The 20483-nt window shown below is 42.1% G+C and overlaps 1 protein-coding gene across 1 annotated transcript in view; it reads right to left on the minus strand.

The window, feature by feature from the left end:
* LOC134467115 (dedicator of cytokinesis protein 1-like) overlaps positions 1-20483 on the minus strand; it is a 551248-nt gene that overhangs the window by 121339 nt on the left and 409426 nt on the right. Inside the window, exons 28-29 of the mRNA XM_063221037.1 lie at positions 14138-14239; positions 11957-12051 (exon numbers count right to left, since the gene is read on the minus strand). Of these exons, the coding sequence (XP_063077107.1) occupies positions 11957-12051; positions 14138-14239 (197 nt within the window). The remainder of the gene's footprint in view (positions 1-11956; positions 12052-14137; positions 14240-20483) is intronic.

The following is a 20483-nucleotide window of genomic DNA, read 5'->3' on the forward strand; positions in this document are numbered from 1 at the left end:
TGAGGTTTGATTAGATATTTTCTGAAGAATTTTTGAATTCCCCAAAATTTGACACACTGTGGGAGATTGCATAATTCCACCTTTAACTCTCTGCCTGACCTTGTTCAACCCCACAGTGCAAGTCATCTTTTTGCTCATCCATGTTTGCCTCAACTCCGATGCTAATGACGGTTTATCGGCTAATCGTCTTTGCTAATTGAGTTCATGGAGCATACCTGATATGGATCAGGATTCATTTGCATGCTAGCTTGAATAGCCTGCTCCTCTGCTGTGCTTAAAAGATAAGCCAAGGTCACGGCCCCTTCATCGCCATACCAATTTATTAAATTGCACTCTGCTTACGACGCAACGCTGTGTTTGATCTGATAAATGATTTATTTTTAACCGTGTGTTTTGTAACTCTGTCTGCTCCCACTTGGTGTTCTGCTAGCTGGAGACGGAGCACATTTAAGCCATGTGTTCGTATCCCGAGGCTGAGGTCAAACTCTATTAATTTGTCGTCTGATCAATTAGGCTAAGAGCAGCAGTAAAGCTGAGGCATGACATGAGAAGCTCTTAAAAATCAATATAAGGTAGCATCACCAATGAAAACAGATCAGACTGATTTACCAATTTGTACTGTAATATCTTTAGACTGGCAGCTTAACCTCTAAAAATACCACGGCAATCAATGACAAAAACCTCATTTACAAATAAATTAACACGTACATGAATAAAAATGTATGTGGTGCAGTTTGTATTGAACTTCATTATGTATTTCATTTTATATTCATGTATTTCATTGTATATCATGATACAGGGATATGTTATTAGGTGGAGTTGAGAAAACACAGGCCTATATGGTATTCATTACGGTACCCTACATGGCACAGAAGAAGGTGTCAAACATTTAAAATTCTGTAGTTTGCTGTTTCTTACCAGTTCCCGGACAATTCGAAGGAAATTGCAATTCCATTTGAGAGTGGCATGCAAAATTGATTGGGATATAATGCCGATGAACCAATGCTACACTGTATTAAAAACAAGTTTACAAAAAAAGGATGGCATTAATACACAGTGCTCTCATTCAAACTGATCTTTCCACTTGCCAAAACAGATCCATGACTCACCAACCCAGACAGACAGCCCATAATATCACATTAGCTCCCATGTGATAGCAGTAGCAAGGAAGGAAGCACTGTCTGTTGCCAAGAAAGCTTAAAAAAGCCCATTACTCTGAAACATTGCCAAAGGATTTCTATGTTTTACATCTCACATTTTATTTTTTTGCTCCATCTTGTAGCATGACAATGGCAAAATTCATTATTTTAATCCAATTTGACAGCTTTTTCCACAATATCTTGAAGGTCTTTAAATAGACAAATGATAGACAAATAACAGTTATTGATAATCAAACCGTCAAATAAGCAAAACAGGGTATTTCACCTGAAATCAGACACTTTGGGGCCCGACAGACCCAAAATTATTGAAAATGAGTTGTAGTGAAGTAGTAATACAGTGGTGTTAGAGTCATGTTAGAGTACCTCACCTGACTTGTACAAAATGAGTTGTAGTGAAGTAGTAATAGAGTCGTGTTAGGGTAGTGTTAGAGTACCTCACCTGACTTGTACAAAATGGCAGACCCCAAATGATTGAAAATGAGTTGTAGTGAAGTAGTAATAGAGTGGTGTTAGAGTCATGTTAGAGTACCCCACCTGACTTGTGTCACCCCACCTGACTCTCTGCCCAAATTAGCATTAGCATTAGCATATTGTGTGGAGTGTCAGGTGAAGTTACTTTTCCACAACACTACTCAATCTGTGAGCTGTTAAAGAGCCATCTCATTAAAATGTCAGATAAGTGGTTTCCCCAATACAATCACATGTAAGAATTCTCTTGATAAAAGGCCTTCGGAGGCCTACAGTACGCATATGGCATAGCTCCAGCTGACTGTTGGTGTAGGAAGGCGGAACCCCTTCATCTGCCGAGACGCAGGTTAAGTAACAGCTGCTACAAGAGACAAAAAACCCAACTACATAGGCCTGCAAAAAAACGTTTGTTGTTTAGCAAGCCAAAGCAATCAATGGAGACACGCCAACTCAATGAGAAGAAAAGTATTATCCTGCAGCTCAATTTACATTCACAACAATGTAACCTCAGGCTGCTTTAAAATGTAATTTTCTTCAATGGACTCTTTTTGCCTTTATTCTTCAAAATCCTTTGTTCAGAACAAATCCCTTCTTATGCCAACACCTCATGATGACACAAAACGCTTGCATAAAAACCTTTACACACAGTGTCACAATAATGACACTATTATCAAACCTTTTACCTGAGATGGGCTAACTCACCCACCCACTCACTCTCTCTCTCTCTCGCTTCCTGAAGTGTGCTCAGCGTTCTAAGGCTCTTATTATGCAGCTCTCGGAGTGGTGGAGCTCCAATCAGGGGAGGAGCTGTTCTCCTTTCAGTCATCCTCTACGGCCTCTTCTCCTCACCTCTCTCTTCCTCTTCTCCTCACCTCTCTCTTCCTCTTCTCTTCACCTCTCTTCCTCCTCCTCCTCTCCTCTCTCTTTCTCCACTCCTCTTTATTCCTCTTCTCCTCTCTCTTCCTCTGCTTTCACATTTCTCTTCCTCTTCTCTCCTCTCTCTTCCTCCTCACCTCTCTCTTCCTCTTCTCCTCACCTCTCTCTTCCTCCTCACCTCTCTCTTCCTCCTCTCCTCTCTCTTCCTCTTCCTCCTCACCTCTCTTCCTCTTCCTCATCTCCTCTCTCTTCCTCCACTCTTCTGAAGTGAGGTCTGTCTAATTGGCCTCTGTGGAGGGAGAGTGGGGCCGGGACTCCGTAACACATTCCTGCATCCCACAGCCATAATTACTCCATCATCAGGGATGAGCTCCTAATTAAAGCTACTGCAGCCACTCGTTTTTACTGTACACCACAGGAGAGATGAAAAAAATAACAATTCCATTTTTTTTGTTTTTTGCTGTCCCCATCCTATGCGACCCATAAACACATTTGGGGAGACTGTTGAAGTGAAGCTTGACTACACATTTGGGGGGACTGGTGAAGAGATGCTCGACTACACGGGTCATCAACTCATCATTTATTTATGCACCTTTTGGTCTCTGGCTGGCTCTGAGGAGCCCTAGCAAAAGAAACAACTGAAGTTGTTGCAGCGTCAGACTTGGTACAGATTGGTATTTGTTTTTAGTGGTGCTTCTCTGGTGAATGCTGCTCCTCTTGAACTGAACAGAGACCCCAATGACTTCTGATTGGATAAGAGGGCAAGACAGCAAAACTCTTTTTCTTCTGATTGGATAAGAGAGCAAGATAGCAGATCTCGTCTTCTTCTGATTGGATAAGAGAGCAAGACAGCAGATCTCTTCTTTTTCTGATTGGATAAGAGAGCAAGACAGCAGATCTCTTCTTCTTCTGATTGGACAAGAGAGCAAGACAGTAGACAGGAGATAGCAAGATGGCAGACCTCTTGTTCTTCTTCTTCTTCATTTTGGACGAGGTGGCTGGTAAGTGGTAAACAATGCTGGCACTACTGAACTCTCTCAATGTAGTGGCAACTGGACGAAAACGATCAAAAAGTGGAAGCTCCTTGCTATGAACTGCATGAGAAAAGCCTTTTGCAATAGGGCTGACAGCAGAGCAGCTACAGTTCTTTGACTGAAGGCAACCGCAGAAAGTCATATGCCAGGAAACACAGAAACAAAACTTATGCAAAACGAAACAGACAGAAGGAAGAGAAAAAAAAGCATTGAGAGGAGGGAATGCATCATTATGACCGTGAGGTCGGTCCATTGCTGTTGAGAGCTACAATACGTACAGTATTTGGAGGTATTCAGCATATGTAACGGAGGCCAACTAACAGAGTGTGGCGTGGAACGTTAGTGAACCTTCCTCCCAAAGCCCCATGCAGTATCGGTAGCGCTGAGCAGGGCCGGTTCTGGCTTATTTGGCGCACTAGGCGAGTTTGAGTTCTGCCCCCCCCACCCCCCTTTTTTTTATACCTTACAGAACACAAGAGTAATAGTAAGCTTAACTAAATAACACCAAGAACTATAACTGTTTTGCATCAAATGGATTTCTGGTTCTTTTGGACAGCCGACCAACACATCAGATTGAGTCGCATGAAAGTACCTTCACTGTGTGGTGTCTTGGATGTAATGGTGGTGGTGCCCCCAACCCCAGATGAGAGGGAGGTTATCAATGTGTTTGAATTGTAAAATGGAATTGAAATGCCAGGAGAGTGGTACAGTATATTTGCATGTCAAATGCATGTGTAGACAATAGGCCTACCAAGGAGGTCTGCATTGATAGCCTATCTACACTACCTACAGCATCACAAAGCATGGCAGCATAACAATTTTAATAAGCTACACATTTGTGCTGTCTATGATTCCAAACCAATTTCATTTCTGTACTGGAAATAGTGGTGCATTTGTGGATAGGAGAATGAGAAGGGGGCTATCTATGTGTTTGAACCGGAGGGACAGGGTGAGAGAAAGGGAGAAAAGCTGTCACGCTTTTGAATTTCATAATATACAAAATATAGTAAATAGCCTCACTTGTCTGCAATACTACATCACTCAGCATGAAAACATGCTGTGCATGGTTCTCTTACATGATTAATGTAGGCCTATATGTCATTCTGGTCTGGAAACAATGTTTTTTTTAAGCTTACAACAAGCAGGTAATTCATTCAAGTGGATGGAAGGAGATATGGCAGCTAAACTTGTTTTAAACATGGCACCAGTCTTACTTTACATTGCTGGTCAACCTAAGCAAGTATTATGATGTCAGGTGGGTGTTAGTGAGTAGGCTACTAACAGCTACTTTACTGGATGTCATTACTTGGCATTGGCTAATGTTAGCATGCTAACTAGCGATTTCTCAGATCAAAAGCAAAGCTCTTTTTCCCTCTAATTCCAAACAGTAGCCTCATAACTATTAGGCTTTACATTACCACAAACGGTTGCTGATTAAACCACATACTTCCAAAACACCCTCTGCAACTCCTGCATCATGCAATGACTGGTTTAATGAGAACATAACAATTCTCCACCCAGCAGAGCAGCATTGCTGTTCGCGCTTGCCCTCTGTCTCTCGAATGAGTCTCCAAATTCAAAATAGATCGCACGCTGTCACTCGTCCCGCCCCCTTTCTCAGGACTGTCTGTTTATTGGTTCACAGACTTCCCAGAGACAGTTGAAAGCGATATTACTATTGGCTGAGGGGCGCTTTGCCGTGAGGAGCGCTTTCGCCACGCTTTGTTGATTGCGACTTCATAAAAAAACCTACATATCGCAAAATTACGCATCGGAGAGCGCCATTTCGGCGCTCCTTCTTCACATTGCGCTCTAGGCGACCGCCTAGCCGGCCTATGCTTATAACCGGCCCTGGCGCTGAGCTATAGGACTGGTCCTTTCATTCTAGCTCATTTCCCAATCCTTTGCCATCTCCCAATCTCCCACTACTTTTCTGTTTCTCTCCACTATTCTGTCGTGGCAAAATCCCTCAAAAATAATGTTTAAAAATACTACTCCAGCCCCCCCTAGGCGTCTGCTCAGCATCTTCCTGATTGTTCAGGCAGATTACCAGTCAGGGCTGCAGTGCATAGTCACATATCAAACAGACACCCAGAGCAACAGGCCTGACAGGAACATTAGCCGGCCCCACAGAGGGCCATGGATTAGATGGAAAACTGAGCGGAAAGGTCAGGAGCCTCATGGTGCTTTCACGTCTCTGTAAAAATCCTCCTCCATGGACTGGCAGTAAGGGCGAAGGCATCAGAAGGGTTTTCTTTTCTTTTTTTAAACTCATGTCTGTAAGACAGGGAAGCAGCATGCTGCTGTCCAACAGAGTCAGACCAATGGCACGGGAGACTAATAAGTTCAGGGTTTGGGAGAGCAGTCATTTAGTCTGCAAACGGGAGTAGCCTATGTGTGACTAAAAGTAGACAATACAGTGGGACTGATAAGAATTTGATCCCTTGATTATTTTTTGTTTGCCCACTAATATAGACATGATCAGTCTATATTTTATATTTTAATGGTAGGTGCAATCTAATATGGGGAGACAGAATATCAAAAGCAAAATCCAGAAACATTTTAATTGATTTGTATTCCATTCTATTATAACCCTAGAAAACCAACAAAATCAGAAAGAGGTCAAATATGTATTAGTCTCACTGTATAAGACAGTGGTTTGAACTGATGGTATATACGTAATCAACAAATCCATGGCATTGCAAGAGGAAGAATTTGAAATAAACCAAAAAGTATTTAAATGATAAAATACAGGCTGAGATTAAGAGTCACAGTATGGCTCTGTCTACATCAAACAATGTTGTTTATTTCAAGCAACTTGTTTATCAATGTTGTTTATTTCAAGCAACTTGTTTATCAATGCTGTTTATTTCAAGCAACTTGTTTATCAATGTTGTTTATTTCAAGCAACTTGTTTATCAATGTTGTTTATTTCAAGCAACTTGTGTATCAATGTTGTTTATTTCAAGCAACTTGTTCGTCAATGTTGTTTATTTCAAGCAACTTATTTATCAATGTTGTTTATTTCAAGCAACTTGTTCGTCAATGTTGTTTATTTCAAGCAACTTGTTTATCAATGTTGTTTATTTCAACTTATTTATCAATGTGCACTTCCAGACAGGGGGAAATAAAGAAGCCAACTGTCACTCCTCTTGCTTTTATATTCTGCAGGATATCTATTTACCTGTAGTAGTAAAATGACTGGCGCGACCGAATCATTTCATCTCGTATCGTATCAAAGAAGGGTGATAATCAAACGAGAGCATATTTCAGTGGTGGCTTGAGGGTGGACTGAGTGCAGATCGAGTGCATCAAGGATAAGAAAAAGAAAATAGAACTGACTGGTGAAGCTCATATCTGTGGGCATAAAGTGACAGGGGAACAGGAGTGGATTTCTCTACTACCTCTCTATAGTCTTGCCTTGAAAAGAGATGTTGAAAAAGAGATGTTAGCCTTCAACTCCCACCGGAACAGAAACTGCAGGTACAGTAATTTTGACACAAACTGCAGAGACATACACATGTTCGCTCGCTCTCTTGCTCTCACACACTCTCACTCTCTCTCTCTCTCGCTCTCTCTCTCTCTCTCTCTCTCTCTCTCTCTCTCTCCAATCCACAACACTCAGTGTCATTTTATGGCCTTTAGCCTGTGAAGGCTGTCGTCAGCGTCCCCTTTGACAGTTCCTATTTTCCACATAGGTGTATGGGGTCAGTGACATTTTATATTAGCAAATGTCAGAGTGCTGCAACCCCAGTTAACTCCACTGCTGTTTGATTTTTTTTTTTTTTTCACTGTATTTGATTTCACTATTCAATATTCATTGCTTGTAAATTAATGACCAGTTATAAATTAATGCATCCAATTAACACAATAACAGCGTTAGCTGTGTTTGCACATGACGTCTTCTTCTAGAAAAGCGTCAATGACCCATAATGACCCATGATGACCCAACCCATATACATACAGAAATATGGGGCCAGATGCCAGCACAGCACTAACAACCCCCCCCCCCCCCCAGTTGTTTGTGGACTCCTTCTTGTGCCACATGGGCAAGAAACAACATGAGCCCCCCAACACAACACAAATGTCACGCTGTGCAAATGAAGTGAGTCTGCTACATCCCCAAACCAGAGTCCTAATGCTATAAAGGTCATTTTAACCAGAGTCCTAATGCTATAAAGGTCATATTAACCAGAGTCCTAAAGCTATAAAGGTCATTTTAACCTCCATAAAACAGGGAATGTGAAATAGACCAAAGGCCACACCTACAAACACGCCAGCTTAGCTCTTCTGGGTCCCTTAACAAAGAAATAAACAACTTGGGGATGGCAAAACATTAAAGTTGCATAAGGTAACCAAGGGGAGGGTGGGGTGGGGGGTGCAGGGGAGGGGATCAAACTCAAAATCAAATATAATATGCAGCAGCTTCTAATGCACGAGAGGGAGGGAGGGAGAGAGAGAGAGAGAGAGCGCGCAGCCTGCACCTGGACGTGTGTGTGTGAGAGTGTGAGATGCTCTTTTGCTCTATGATGTTGAAATGACTGATTTGGGTTTTGGTGGAAAATGACCAAGTAACAAGGTGAATATTTGCTGCAATAGGCAATATTAGTAATACTTTGTGAAATAACAATAGCCATTGTAGGTTATTTATTTTACACCACAATATTGACTAAAATGACTAAATATCGAAATGTTGACTAAAATTTGAAATGTTGACTATAATGACTAAAATGACTAAAAATTGATTTTCGTCATTTAGACTAAGACTAAGACTAAATTGGGAAGGCAATGACTAAAATATGACTAAGACTAAAATTGATTTTCGTCATTGTGACTAAGACTAAGACTAAATAAAAAAAAGCTGACGAAATTAACACTGATGCACACACACTCCCTCGCTCTCACACACACACTCTCTCTCTCTCTCTAATCCACAACGCTCACTGTCATTTTATGGCCATTAGCCTGTGTAGGCTGCCGTCAGAGTCCCCTTTGACAGTTTCTATTTTCACAACGCTAACCAGTCACAAGTCCGGGGCACACAGGTGTATGGGGTCATTTTTTTTTAACAGCAAATGTCAGGGTGCTGCGACCCCAGTTAACTCCACTACTGTTTGATTTATTTTTTTGTTTTCACTGTATTTGATTTCACTATATCATTTATTCACTACTCATTCCTTGTAAATCAATGAACATTTATAAATCAATGCATGCAATCAACACTATAGTGGCATTAGCTGTGGTTGCACATGCCGCCTTCTACTAGAAAAACGTCAATGATCCATGTGAAATATGGGTGTGTCCCCCCCCCCCCACCAACAAACACACAAATGTCACGCTGTGCAAATGAAGTGAGTCTGCGACATCCCCAAACCAGAGACCTAATGCTATAAAGGTCATTTTCACCAGAGTCCTAATGCTATAAAGGTCATTTTAACCAGAGTCCTAATGCTATAAAGGTCATTTTAACCAGAGTCCTAATGCTATAAAGGGCATGTTAACCAGAGTCCTAATGCTACAAAGGTCATTTTAACCAGAGTCCTAATGCTATAAAGGTCATTTTTAACCAGAGTCCTAATGCTATAAAGGGCATGTTAACCAGAGTCCTAAAGCTATAAAGGGCATGTTAACCTCCATAAAACAGGGGATGTGAAACAGGCCAAAGGCCACACCTGCAAACACGCCAGCTTAGCTCTTCTGGGTCCCTTAACAAAGTAATAAACAACTTGGGGATGGCAAAACATTAAAGTTGCATAAGGTAACCGAGGGGAGGGGGGTGGAAGTGCAGGGGAGGGGGAGAGATGCTGAGAGTAAAATCCTCAAGTCCCAGGCGAGCCACCCTCTCTGGTTTACGAGCTTTTATGAGGATTGCAGCTGCAGCGCTGGCCCAGGCTGCCTTCAATAGCTAGGTGGCTTTGTTCAAATATTAAAGACTCACTTTTAAAATAAGATTGGCCTATAAAGAGGTAGGACGGATGTAAACAATAGTGAATCACTACACTGTTTTCCACCACCCTCAATAGTGAATCACTACACTGTTTTCTACCGTCCTCAGCATTTATAAAAAGATTTATCACTGCGTTACCAAACAGAGGCAGAGACTCAAAGTGAGACGCAGCCAACTAATTTACACTCAGACTATAAACAGGCTACTTGTTCATGTCTGTAAACAGGCTACTTGTCCATGTTCATGACTCCAACAGCCATGGCTCAATGGTTAGAGCGCTGGACTTTAGATCAGAGGGTTGCAGGTTCAAATCCCACCATTACCAGCACCTTCATCCACGGCTGAGGTTCCCTTGAGCAAGGCACCTAACCCCACATGGCTCTAGGGACTGTAACCATTACCCTGCAGGCCTACCTAAATAACTGTAAGTCATGTTGGTTATAACAGCGTCAGCTAGTGTAATGCAGTGATTCTCAAACTTTTTCATATCGAGGACCACTTCATCCCCCCAAAAATGTTCAGGGACCACCTGTCAACTTAATTGACTGCTGACGACTGCTAATTTGACACTGCTATTTTGATGCAGATCACTTAGCCCTACTTTTTATTCACATTTACAAGCCTGTCTTACTGTGGTGAAAATGAGACTTCAGCTTTGTTTAGCTTTGCAATAATGTGACAAATATAGCCTTCTAGCTTCTATTGGAAAAGTAGAAATCCCCTCACGGACCACTTGAGCTCTGTCGCGGACCACTAGTGGTCCTTGGACCACACTTTGAGAAACACTGGGGTAATGTAATGTGATGTAACATGGCATCAGCCTGACAGCCTCTAGTGTTTCACGTCTGCTATGAGAGAGTGGGCAGCTGCAGCACGTGTGGGAGATGATATGCACTGTGACTGCATATGAGACATGTCACACTGTGACTGCATATGAGACATGTCACACTGTGACTGCATATGAGACATTACACACTGTGACTGCATATGAGACTGCATATGTGAGACATGTCACACTGTGACTGCATATGAGATATGTCACACTGTGACTGCATATGAGACATGTCACACTGTGACTGCATATGAGACATTACACACTCTACTCAGGCAGATTAGGAGGAGAAGGGCGTAAGGGTGGAAGTCTCTCTCTGGGTTTGTGAAAATAGCAGACAATGCAGACAATGCACCACTGAAATCAAATCTGTCTGTCATGCAGTCTGTGCTGTGTGAACACCCCACTGATTTGGACATCAAAGGCAAAAAGTTGTGAGGAAAAGTTGCCCACAGCAGTTTCCAAACGGTATGAAAGTAAACAAAGCTGTGAGAGAATATCTGTGTGCGTGTGTGTGTGTGTGTGTGTGTGTGTGTGTGTGAGAGAGAGAGAGAGAGGGGGGGGGGGATCGAAGTTAGATTAAAAGTCAGACCTTTTGCACAAGCACCCCAAACAAGGACGCCGGAACGAGTTTTAAAGAGGTGATGCATTTTTGTTCTTCATTTTTCACAATGATATTTATTGCTGATGGACTCAACACATTTGAAGCCTCATTTAGCAAGCCCAAATGTGGGGATGCACCACTGCATCCCCCTTTCCGGCACCTATGACCCCAAACTATGCTGTACATGGACAAAACTACTGCATCAGACCTGCATGGTGAATGTAGAAATGTGTGAAAGTCGTACGGCTGTCTTAATGAGCTGGATGAAAGTGTTTATTTATTTCATATATCTATTCATGAGAGTTTATTTTAGTGTTAGTGAATAAGAAACTGTGGAGGTCAGAGGCTTATGTGTATATCTAGCTCATCATTCATTACAAGTTCAGCCAATTTGGTTGTGCTGTCGTGACAAGAGTGAGAGCTGAGAAGTTGTGCGTGCCGAGCTCACACCTTTAATGACATCATCACAGCACAGAGCAGCATGCCAAATGGAAACACTGTTTTTTGGGTTTTTATGCAACCACATGTACTTGTTCTGGCTCCTACTTTGGCAGTAACACACATATGCATAGAAACCACAATGACAAGATGCACATTAATAAATAATAAAACAAAACAACAAACAACAAAGTAAAGCTCAATGCAAAGGGGAAGGGGGAAGGGGAGGGGGTGCATCAGCAAAAAAAGGAAAAAAAAGTTGGAGATTAGCGAGTTAGATATTTATAATTCATGCCAATGTTTGTGGCAGTATCCGTCTCATCTCGCTATGCTATGGCAGAGGCCGCTGAGTGCTATTTGCATTTGAGAGAAAAACAGAAAAACGTCCTTGCCCACTCCTCACTGGCGTTCCTAAGCAACAACAGCGGAGGGTAGATGAAAAGCAGCTTGGAAATATAGAAGCAGAGAGAGAGAGAGAGAGAGAGAGAGAGAGAGAGAGAGAGAGAGAGAGAGAGAGAGAGAGAGAGAGAGAGAGAGCGCATCAGTTCAGGTTGTAGAGTAGCAGTGTAAAATAGTGGCAGTGAGGGTTGTACTTACTTATTCTGCATCATGTTCATTATAACCCAGTCGCCAGGGTAGACATTCTTGCCAATGAGATCCTTGAACATGATAAATGTTTCCATTAGGAAATCCTACAAGAGAAGGGGAGAGAGATGGAGAGATAGAGTCAGGGTGTATGGAATAAAGAGAAGGGAGAGAGAGAGAGAGAGATAGAGTCAGGGTGTTTGGAATAAAGAGAAGGGAGAGAGATAGAGAGAGATAGGGTGTTTGGAATAAAGACTGTTATTCTGTGTGTGGGGAGAGAGAGAGTCAGGGTGTTTGGAATAAAGAGAAGGGAGAGAGAGAGTCGGGTGTTTGGAATAAAGACTGATATTCTGTGTGCGGTGCTGGGAGATATAGGGACAATTCAGGATGAATTTTGAGGCGATTGCTGCCCGCTGTTGCAGCGGGAAGCTGCTTTTAGATTACTTTCCTGCCAGGTCAAGGTCTCATACCATTTTTTAAAACTGCATTGTGGGAAGTCCAGCTAGCTCTTGCTAGACCACTGTTGGCTCGTTCAGGCCGACTGAGAGCTGCACCGGTGTCCGTTCCTGCACCGGCCAACATGGTCATACTACAGATCTTTGCGTTCGTAATGCAAGCCCAAGAATACTTTATATATTATCCCTAACTAGGCTTACGGCTGATGTACTATCCCTAACTACACCTAATGTACCATAGACATATGTACTTTATTATTACCCCTAACTAGGCCTACGGCTGATGTACTATATAAGTATATACTTTATATATTATCCCTAACTAGGCCTACACCTGATATACTGTATGTATATACTTTATATATTATCCCTAACTAGGCCTGATGTAATACATACATATATATGTATATACTTTATATATTATCCCTAACTAGGCCTGATGTACATATATTATTTATATACTTTATATATTATCCCTAACTAGGCCTGATGTACATATATTATTTATATACTTTATATATTATCCCTAACTAGGCTTACGGCTGATGTAACACTGTGCCAGACAGGGTGTCTGAAGAAGGTGAAGGCAAAGACGACACAATTCACTTGTGCTGCTGCTAAATGCCCTGGGTGCGTGCCCCGACGCTGGGAACTTTAAGTATTTATTGCTGTGTCAACGATAGAATGCACTGGCTTTAAATTAGAAAAGCTCTTCAAAGAAAGTAACTGGGGTTTTTGCTTTGTTTGTTTGTTTTTGTTTGTTTTGAGAGCATCAGAGGAGCTACGGGAAAAGGCTCTGAGAAATCGTGACACTTTGTAAGAAAACATCACTGCAATATTTCGGGTGGAAATGTAGATTTCTTGTGGATTTCAGAATAATGTTCAGAGAGTAGAGACAGTTTTGTTTTAATAAAGTGAGTTGTTAGTAAAGGATGGAAAATGGCTGATCACCCAAATCACATTTATTTCAAGGCCATCAGAGATTGTTAGAAAAAAATAGCTTAGAGTTACAGCGATAGAATCATGGGAAATCTGAGCAGGAGAATATACTGTATATAAATCATCATCATATTTATGATTGCTAATTGATAAGTTTTATTTTTCTGATTTCCGTCCCTCTCTGTTGCTGTCTGATATGTTTATCTGTGTCTCCTGTCTGCTGCCAACTCGACTGTATATGGCAAATACAATTGGACCTTTGGGGAAAGTACCCAACTAACTAATTATAACTAACTAAGCAGCTTTAGTCAGTGACTCGTATGTGGGGATATGAGCTAAACAAAGCCTCAAGGCAAACAATCTGCCTGGATCATTCTTGGTAATCAAACTATTTGAGCTACTTGAGTAATTATTGCAGCCCTGAACAGTAAACACACTGTACAACTTTCCAATTTGAGGTAATGACACTTCACACATGCGTTTGTATGTGTTTAACTACAGTTAATAAATCATGAAACCGCTATTTGTGTGGTCAGAATTAAATGTGTAAGTTTCGTAAGATACGGTTGCAATTTATAATGTTCAAGTTTCAACTCAGATGACCTCAGATGCCTTACTGCTATGATTTTTTGCATCTAGTCATTTCAGACAGACAGGTTGCTGCATTTAAGTAGATCAAAAGTAGTTAAATATTTCAGGAACGAGCCTGGCATTCCCTGTGGCATCTCAGGGCACTGTGATTCCTTGTATTGCCAAAGCAACTGGGGGGTTAGTGAAGACTGGAATTCAAGACACTCACCACCACATCCGTCCTCATTTTGCCGAAGGTGCCGATGAGATGAGCGTAGTGGTAGTCCTCCATCTGGCGCAGAGTAGCGGTCATGCTGGCCACGAAGCTGCCCTGTGGACAAACACACAGAGAAGAAGAAGAAGGCTTAGCTTCATAGTGGACACACACACAGAAGAGAAGGTTTAGATTCATAGTGGACAAACACACACACAGAGGAGAAAAAGTAGAAGGAAAAGAAGGAGAAGGCTTAGATTTATAGTGGACAGGGGTTTCATTTGGTTCTACACTGTTTAGTCTTGAGACTGAGGTAACCATGAAAAACAAAGACAAAAATGAGTGTGCTGAGTGAGATGAACAAGGCAAGTACATGACAAGAAATGAATTCATGGATGTTTAGTGCAGGCTCAAGTGACCGTGTACACAGACTTCCTTGACACATGATGTGTTCATATCTAACTATCTATACTGTGGGTCCATAACAGCTTTAAATGAATACTCATCTTCTGATTTCCACCTGAGGAGCATGAAACAAATAGGGTAGCAACACTTGACACACTACTTGACTGTATCCTGTTAACTGTTCTAATATCCAGTTAATACAAAACCAGAGAAAGAACACGACTTCAAGTCTCCATGAACATGACTTCAAGTTCCACAATAAGACTCTGCCTCACGCTCAAAGCCTCCCCAACAGCAATTAACAGAAAGGATGGCTCTCCGTGGGAATGTAATAGAAATTGTTCTCTCTCCGTCATTAAAGTCGGAGGCTGATGATGGCATATATAATTAGCTGGGGACGAATCGATGAAAGAATTAGCTTGGGAACGCTAGAAAATGGATGGCCTTATAAACCGCTGGTTGGGACATCAAACAGAAACAGAATTGCTAAAAGTGATAATTAGAGAGAAACGATTATTAATACTAAATGCAGACCAAGGAAATTAGACATCCAGAAGCTGAAAACACAGTTAAAACACATCAAGCCTTTTCTTTTAAAATAAGAAAACACAAGAAATGTATAAATAATATTGCAGCACATGGCAATAGAAGAGCTGGATTGTGTGTATTATGAAGTAAACCTTAAAACTATGGAAAGGAAACTTAGCAGACTATTCTTCCCACTTCCCTCAGAAAGGAAATTCTGGAATGGGAAATTGTGCAAAACTTAACAGTAAATTAGAGAAGCAATGTGTGATCTGAATCCATGTTTAAATCATCTTCTTAAAAAACCCTGCTCTGGTGCATTCAATCCTGCTCTAATGTACTTAATAAAGGGATCTTCAATAAAGGGATCTTCAATAAAGGGATCTTCAATAAAGGGATCTTCAACATACCATGACTCAGCAGCTTGAGGTCACCCCTTTAAAGGTGCCCCACCCTGGTCTGCAGCTGGCAGTACCATCAATAACACCACAGGTGCAGTCAGTGAAATGATCTGTTGAGGCTACTGTATGTCAAGGAACTGGAGGCCTATACCCCGATGACATGACACCAGCTTTTTGTCACCGCACCTCATTCCTCAGTCGAAACCAGCAATGGCTCAGACCATCAAAAAATAAATGATTCAGGAGAACATGTGATCTGTGGAAGCTCAGCTGGAGGGAGATGCTGCGCTTGTCTCAGAAGATGAAACGGACACGGGACACAAGTAATCCATAAAGCCTGTTAAGCAGTGTAGTGTCCAGAGGCCCGACTGCCTCTCACAAACACGGCTGTTTCACCATCTATGAGATTAATGGAAGTTCAGTTCCTCTTGGAATTTTTCTACTACACACTACAGACATCATTCACATAAGCAGAGAGACAGGAATTCACTCCAATCATCTGTAGATGCACTTACGCACAGACACAGACACACACACACACACAGGTACACGCACAGGCACACACACAGACACACACGCAGCACTAGCATCAATAGGGATTGACTGGGATGATTTGGTAGCTCTAGCCCTCACTCTGCGAAGCTAAACTCAATTTACACCAATTAGGTTGTGCTTGATTAGAGCGTCTGAAGGCTGAAGGAGAACCTGCACAGCTGCTTAGCTGAAGAATCCCCCTCAACACTCACTCTAAACCACCAACAAAAGGGCCAATTAACGCAGGGAAGCGAAGGTAAAGAATGGACACCAGAGAGAGAGAGAGAGAGAGAGAGAGAGAGAGAGAGAGAGAGAGAGAGAGAGAGAGAGAGAGAGAGAGAGAGAGAGAGAGAGAGAGAGAGATTGAAACGGAGACTGAGATGGAGACCAAAATAAATGTATGACAGGGAGGAAAAAATAAAGCAGTCAGAGTAGCTGGTTTGACACTGAATCTGTGACACATATCAGGCTATTCCTCTGAGATGCAGAATGCAGAGAGCCAGAGTTATGGAGCCTAATCACAGATGCACCTCCTCCCATGACTGTTAGTTAAGGATCGCCTCTGAGGATGACGAGCTCATCTATCTTCGTCGCACAACTAATTTGACACATCCGAGGCCAGGATTGGACGTCCGGGTTTGGCAGGCAGACGTTGTATTGTACTGTACTGTACTGTAGTGTACTGTGGGTTTGGCTGACGCTGTATTGTACTGTACTGTACTGTAGTGTACTGTACTGTGGGTTTTGCAGATGGCGTTCTAAGGAGCTGAAATTGATTTCCTACCGAACTTTATCAATTCAATTAAAGAACATTGGCATTCAAACAGCTGTCAGCACATGTGGAAATATTCAGTTGTTAGCAGAGTAGCAAAGCGTAAAAGTTAAATCATGTTTTAGTAGCGCCACTGAATTACATGAACTCACAGGGCTGTGAAGTAGAACCTAAAAAATGTTGCATTGATTTCTCTGATACAATTTGTGTTCGGCTTGAATAATTCTTAAGCCTGTGTGCAATAATGCCGCTTCAGCCATCGCGTTCCCACAGGGAAGAGAACAAATCTATAGAGTAAATTGAATACAGGTGGCGACTTGGCTTCCGCATCCATCCTCTTTCATTACTGAAGGGAAATCCAACACTACACCTCACTAGCCAGAGAAGAAGAAAAGAAATACCCCTTTCATGTACAGTGCAAACTGAATGATACAAGCAAACTCAGAGTTTTACATATAGCCCCCACCCCAAGCTATCACTTCCCTTAATGTAGGCCTACAGTGCAAACTGAATGATACAAGCACACTCAGAGGTTTACATACAGCCCCCAGCCATCCCTTCCCCTGGTGGGTGACTGTTTTAAAGTGCCTCTGTTGGTCCCGATCCAAACAGATGGCGTCCCCAGTCTGCTGCACCACCAGCTGCACACCACACCACACCACACCGGCTCCAGTTAGGAGAAATCCCCCCGATGGCCCATCAGCCTGATCGGCTGCCATCTTTTCTACACACTAAAGTCTGGAGTGAGAGAGCAAAGGTTCGCGTCGCCGAGGTGCCCTCCCTCTCCCTCTCAGACCTGATCTCTACACTTCATCTCCTCATGGGGTACTTGGGGCCCGTTGCCATGACAACTGTTTTCTTAAGAGGTGAATCAAATAAAGAGAACGTGGATGGTGGAGGGGAGGGGAACGGAGGAGATGGGAGGGGAGTGAAGTGGAGGAGAGGAGAGGGGAGCGGAGTGGAGGGGAGGGGAGGAGATGGGAGGGGAGTGGAGGGGAGCGGAGGGGAGGAGAGGGGAGCGGGGCGATCAGGCTCATTCCCCCGGTCTTTCTATCTTTTTCTTTTTTTTTGCAGTCGTCTTCATGACTCCAGAGAGACTATTGAATCCTCCCTTAAACCAAACATGCTTGATTGAATTGTAATGAGCAGACAAACAAAATATCACAATGAACATAAAATGCCCTCAATTGCTTGATATGCTTCTATATTTCCCCCCAAATTAGATTTGGAAGACAGGGTGACCTCGGGCCACTTTAGAGTTCTAGAACCACTTTAGAGTTCTAGAATGGTCATATGACTCCAACAGACTCTTCTGGCCAAGCGGTTAACTCCCACTTCATATCCACAGGGTGCAATTTGTCAAAAGCCAGAAGGGGAATATATTGAGGATTTTAAGTACCATCAGTGGAGCGTCAATAAACCAAGATGATTAAAATCATGAAGAGAAAAGAAAAAGTGGAGCTATCAAAACCAGAAGGGCCAAAATCCCATAACACCCCCCCCCTGCACCCTGCATATCCATCCCAGCATATTATGCCAATGCAGAGTCAAAATAAAGGCTAATAGCTGGTGGTTACAAGGTCAAAGTTAAGGCTAATAGCTGGCGGTTACAAGGTCAAAGTTAAGGCTAATAGCTGGCGGTTACAAGGTCAAAGTTAAGGCTAATAGCTGGTGGTTACAAGGTCAAAGTTAAGGCTAATAGCTGGTGATTACAAGGTCAAAGTTAAGGCTAATAGCTGGCGGTTACAAGGTCAAAGTTAAGGCTAATAGCTGGTGGTTACAAGGTCAAAGTTAAGGCTAATAGCTAGACGGTTATCTTCATGCAGTCGTTCCCAAACTGGAGGTTGCAAAGGTATTGAAGGGGGGTCACGGAAAAAGGGTTATGGTAATTCCATAATTTGATTACCGGTAGTAACAGTATTCACTTCTATGGTTAATAGATATATTTGCTGTCCTGTGTGTCCTGTGGATTTTTAGCCTAGGCCATTATTTTGTCCATTAATATTGCTAGATTTTCAATGAATAGTTTGTCCGCTAATATTGCTTGAGGTCCATTGCTAGACTAAGATTATGGTGGGTGGGGGGAGGGGAAATCCAAAAGGGGGGTCCCCACTGAAAAACTTTGGGAACCACTGCCTTCATGTGCCCCTGTCTGTACTGTGCCTAATTACTAGGGCTGGGACTCGATTAAATTTTTTAATCAAATTAATCTATAGGCTTTGAAATTAATTAATCGAATTAATCACATTTTAATCGCATTTAAATATCTGACTTGAGAACAGTGAAAAATATTTGCTTTCACATGGAATTTGGATAATTACAATAAATAAGCTTAATCTAAAAATATTATTCATTTTTAAAAGAAGAGAGAACTCTTCTCAATTTCAGCAGGCTGTTCACCATCAGGCGTAATACTGCCCTCCACTGGTCTAATCCAGAACTATATAGCTACATTATACTGCGATTAATTGTCTAATCGTGTAATTAATTAACCAAAATTAACTAGTTAATGTCCCAGCCCTACTAATTACCATGTCCACTCAGTCCCATTTGGGAGCTTCTTACCAGCTTTATGTGGCATTAACAAGATACATTATAGTCTCTTCTCTACTCCTGAAAACAAAGCTGGACCGCAGAGTGCAAGGAAATGGAGTCTCACAAACGGAAAGGAAGATTTTGTTTTTGTGGTTTGTTGTTTTTGCTCCAGGCCGTTTTTTTCTTTTTGTTTTCTTTTTTCTGTTAGGATTTGGGGACGAAAAACCTATTCCTTAAATGCAGAACAAGACAAATTGAATAATGTCTCTCCCTGTCTGCTGAAAATGGACTAACACAAGGAAATCAGTATTGACAGTGCACAAAGGAGGATAACATCCTCAAAAGTGACTCTAATGCAGGTCCTTTTACATTTGCTTTCATATTTGAAGAAGGGTATTGTAGTCAAGTCTCAAGAGTCGTAGTCAAGTCTTCCCAGATGAAAACACTGCCCCCTTAAAATGCGAGATGGCATGCTGTCTAGACAAGCAGTTGTATTTGAAGTGGGGAGAAGAAACAAATAATAGCTGTCTGGTTCACACACACGACAAGAAAGTGTAAAACACAGCACATTAAATTCCAACAACCAGAAGAAGCTTTTAGAATTTAACACCAACAGTTTTTTTTAGTTTGCCTTCTCTAGATCAGTCGTTTTCAGCTTTTTTGAAGCCATGGCAAACCTCTTTCAAGGCCAAAATGCCAAGGCACAACACCAATGGTTAAAAGTTAACTGAAAATAAAACCCTATTCCCTATATTAAGCTATGTACAGACATTCTATAATTTTCCACGGCACACCAGATGATCTCTCACGGCACACTAGTGTTCCCTCGCACAGTGGTTGAACAGCGCTGCTCTACACACTGCTAATAACACTGCTGCCCTTTAAAAAGAGAGCAAGACTATGGGTCAGCAGACACATTTAAAAACAGCCTACAGTACCTCAGAAAGGCTCATAACAAGGATGACTGAGGCAAGTTTGATTAATTGAAAACAATTATGGGGGATATTCACGTTTAATCATCTTTCAAGGAAAAGGAGGCTGCTGATATGATGCGATAGCTGAGAGCTGTTGGTGGGTAACATGTGAGGACATTTGGTCTACGGAGAGGGGAGTCCTCCAAGACCCATCTCCCAACAGGCACGACCATCCGTCTAACTTTCGTTATCGCCATGACAAAGCATGTTGAAGT

This window comes from Engraulis encrasicolus, chromosome 17 (genome assembly GCF_034702125.1).
Source record: "Engraulis encrasicolus isolate BLACKSEA-1 chromosome 17, IST_EnEncr_1.0, whole genome shotgun sequence".
In the NCBI taxonomy this organism is placed as follows: domain Eukaryota; kingdom Metazoa; phylum Chordata; class Actinopteri; order Clupeiformes; family Engraulidae; genus Engraulis; species Engraulis encrasicolus.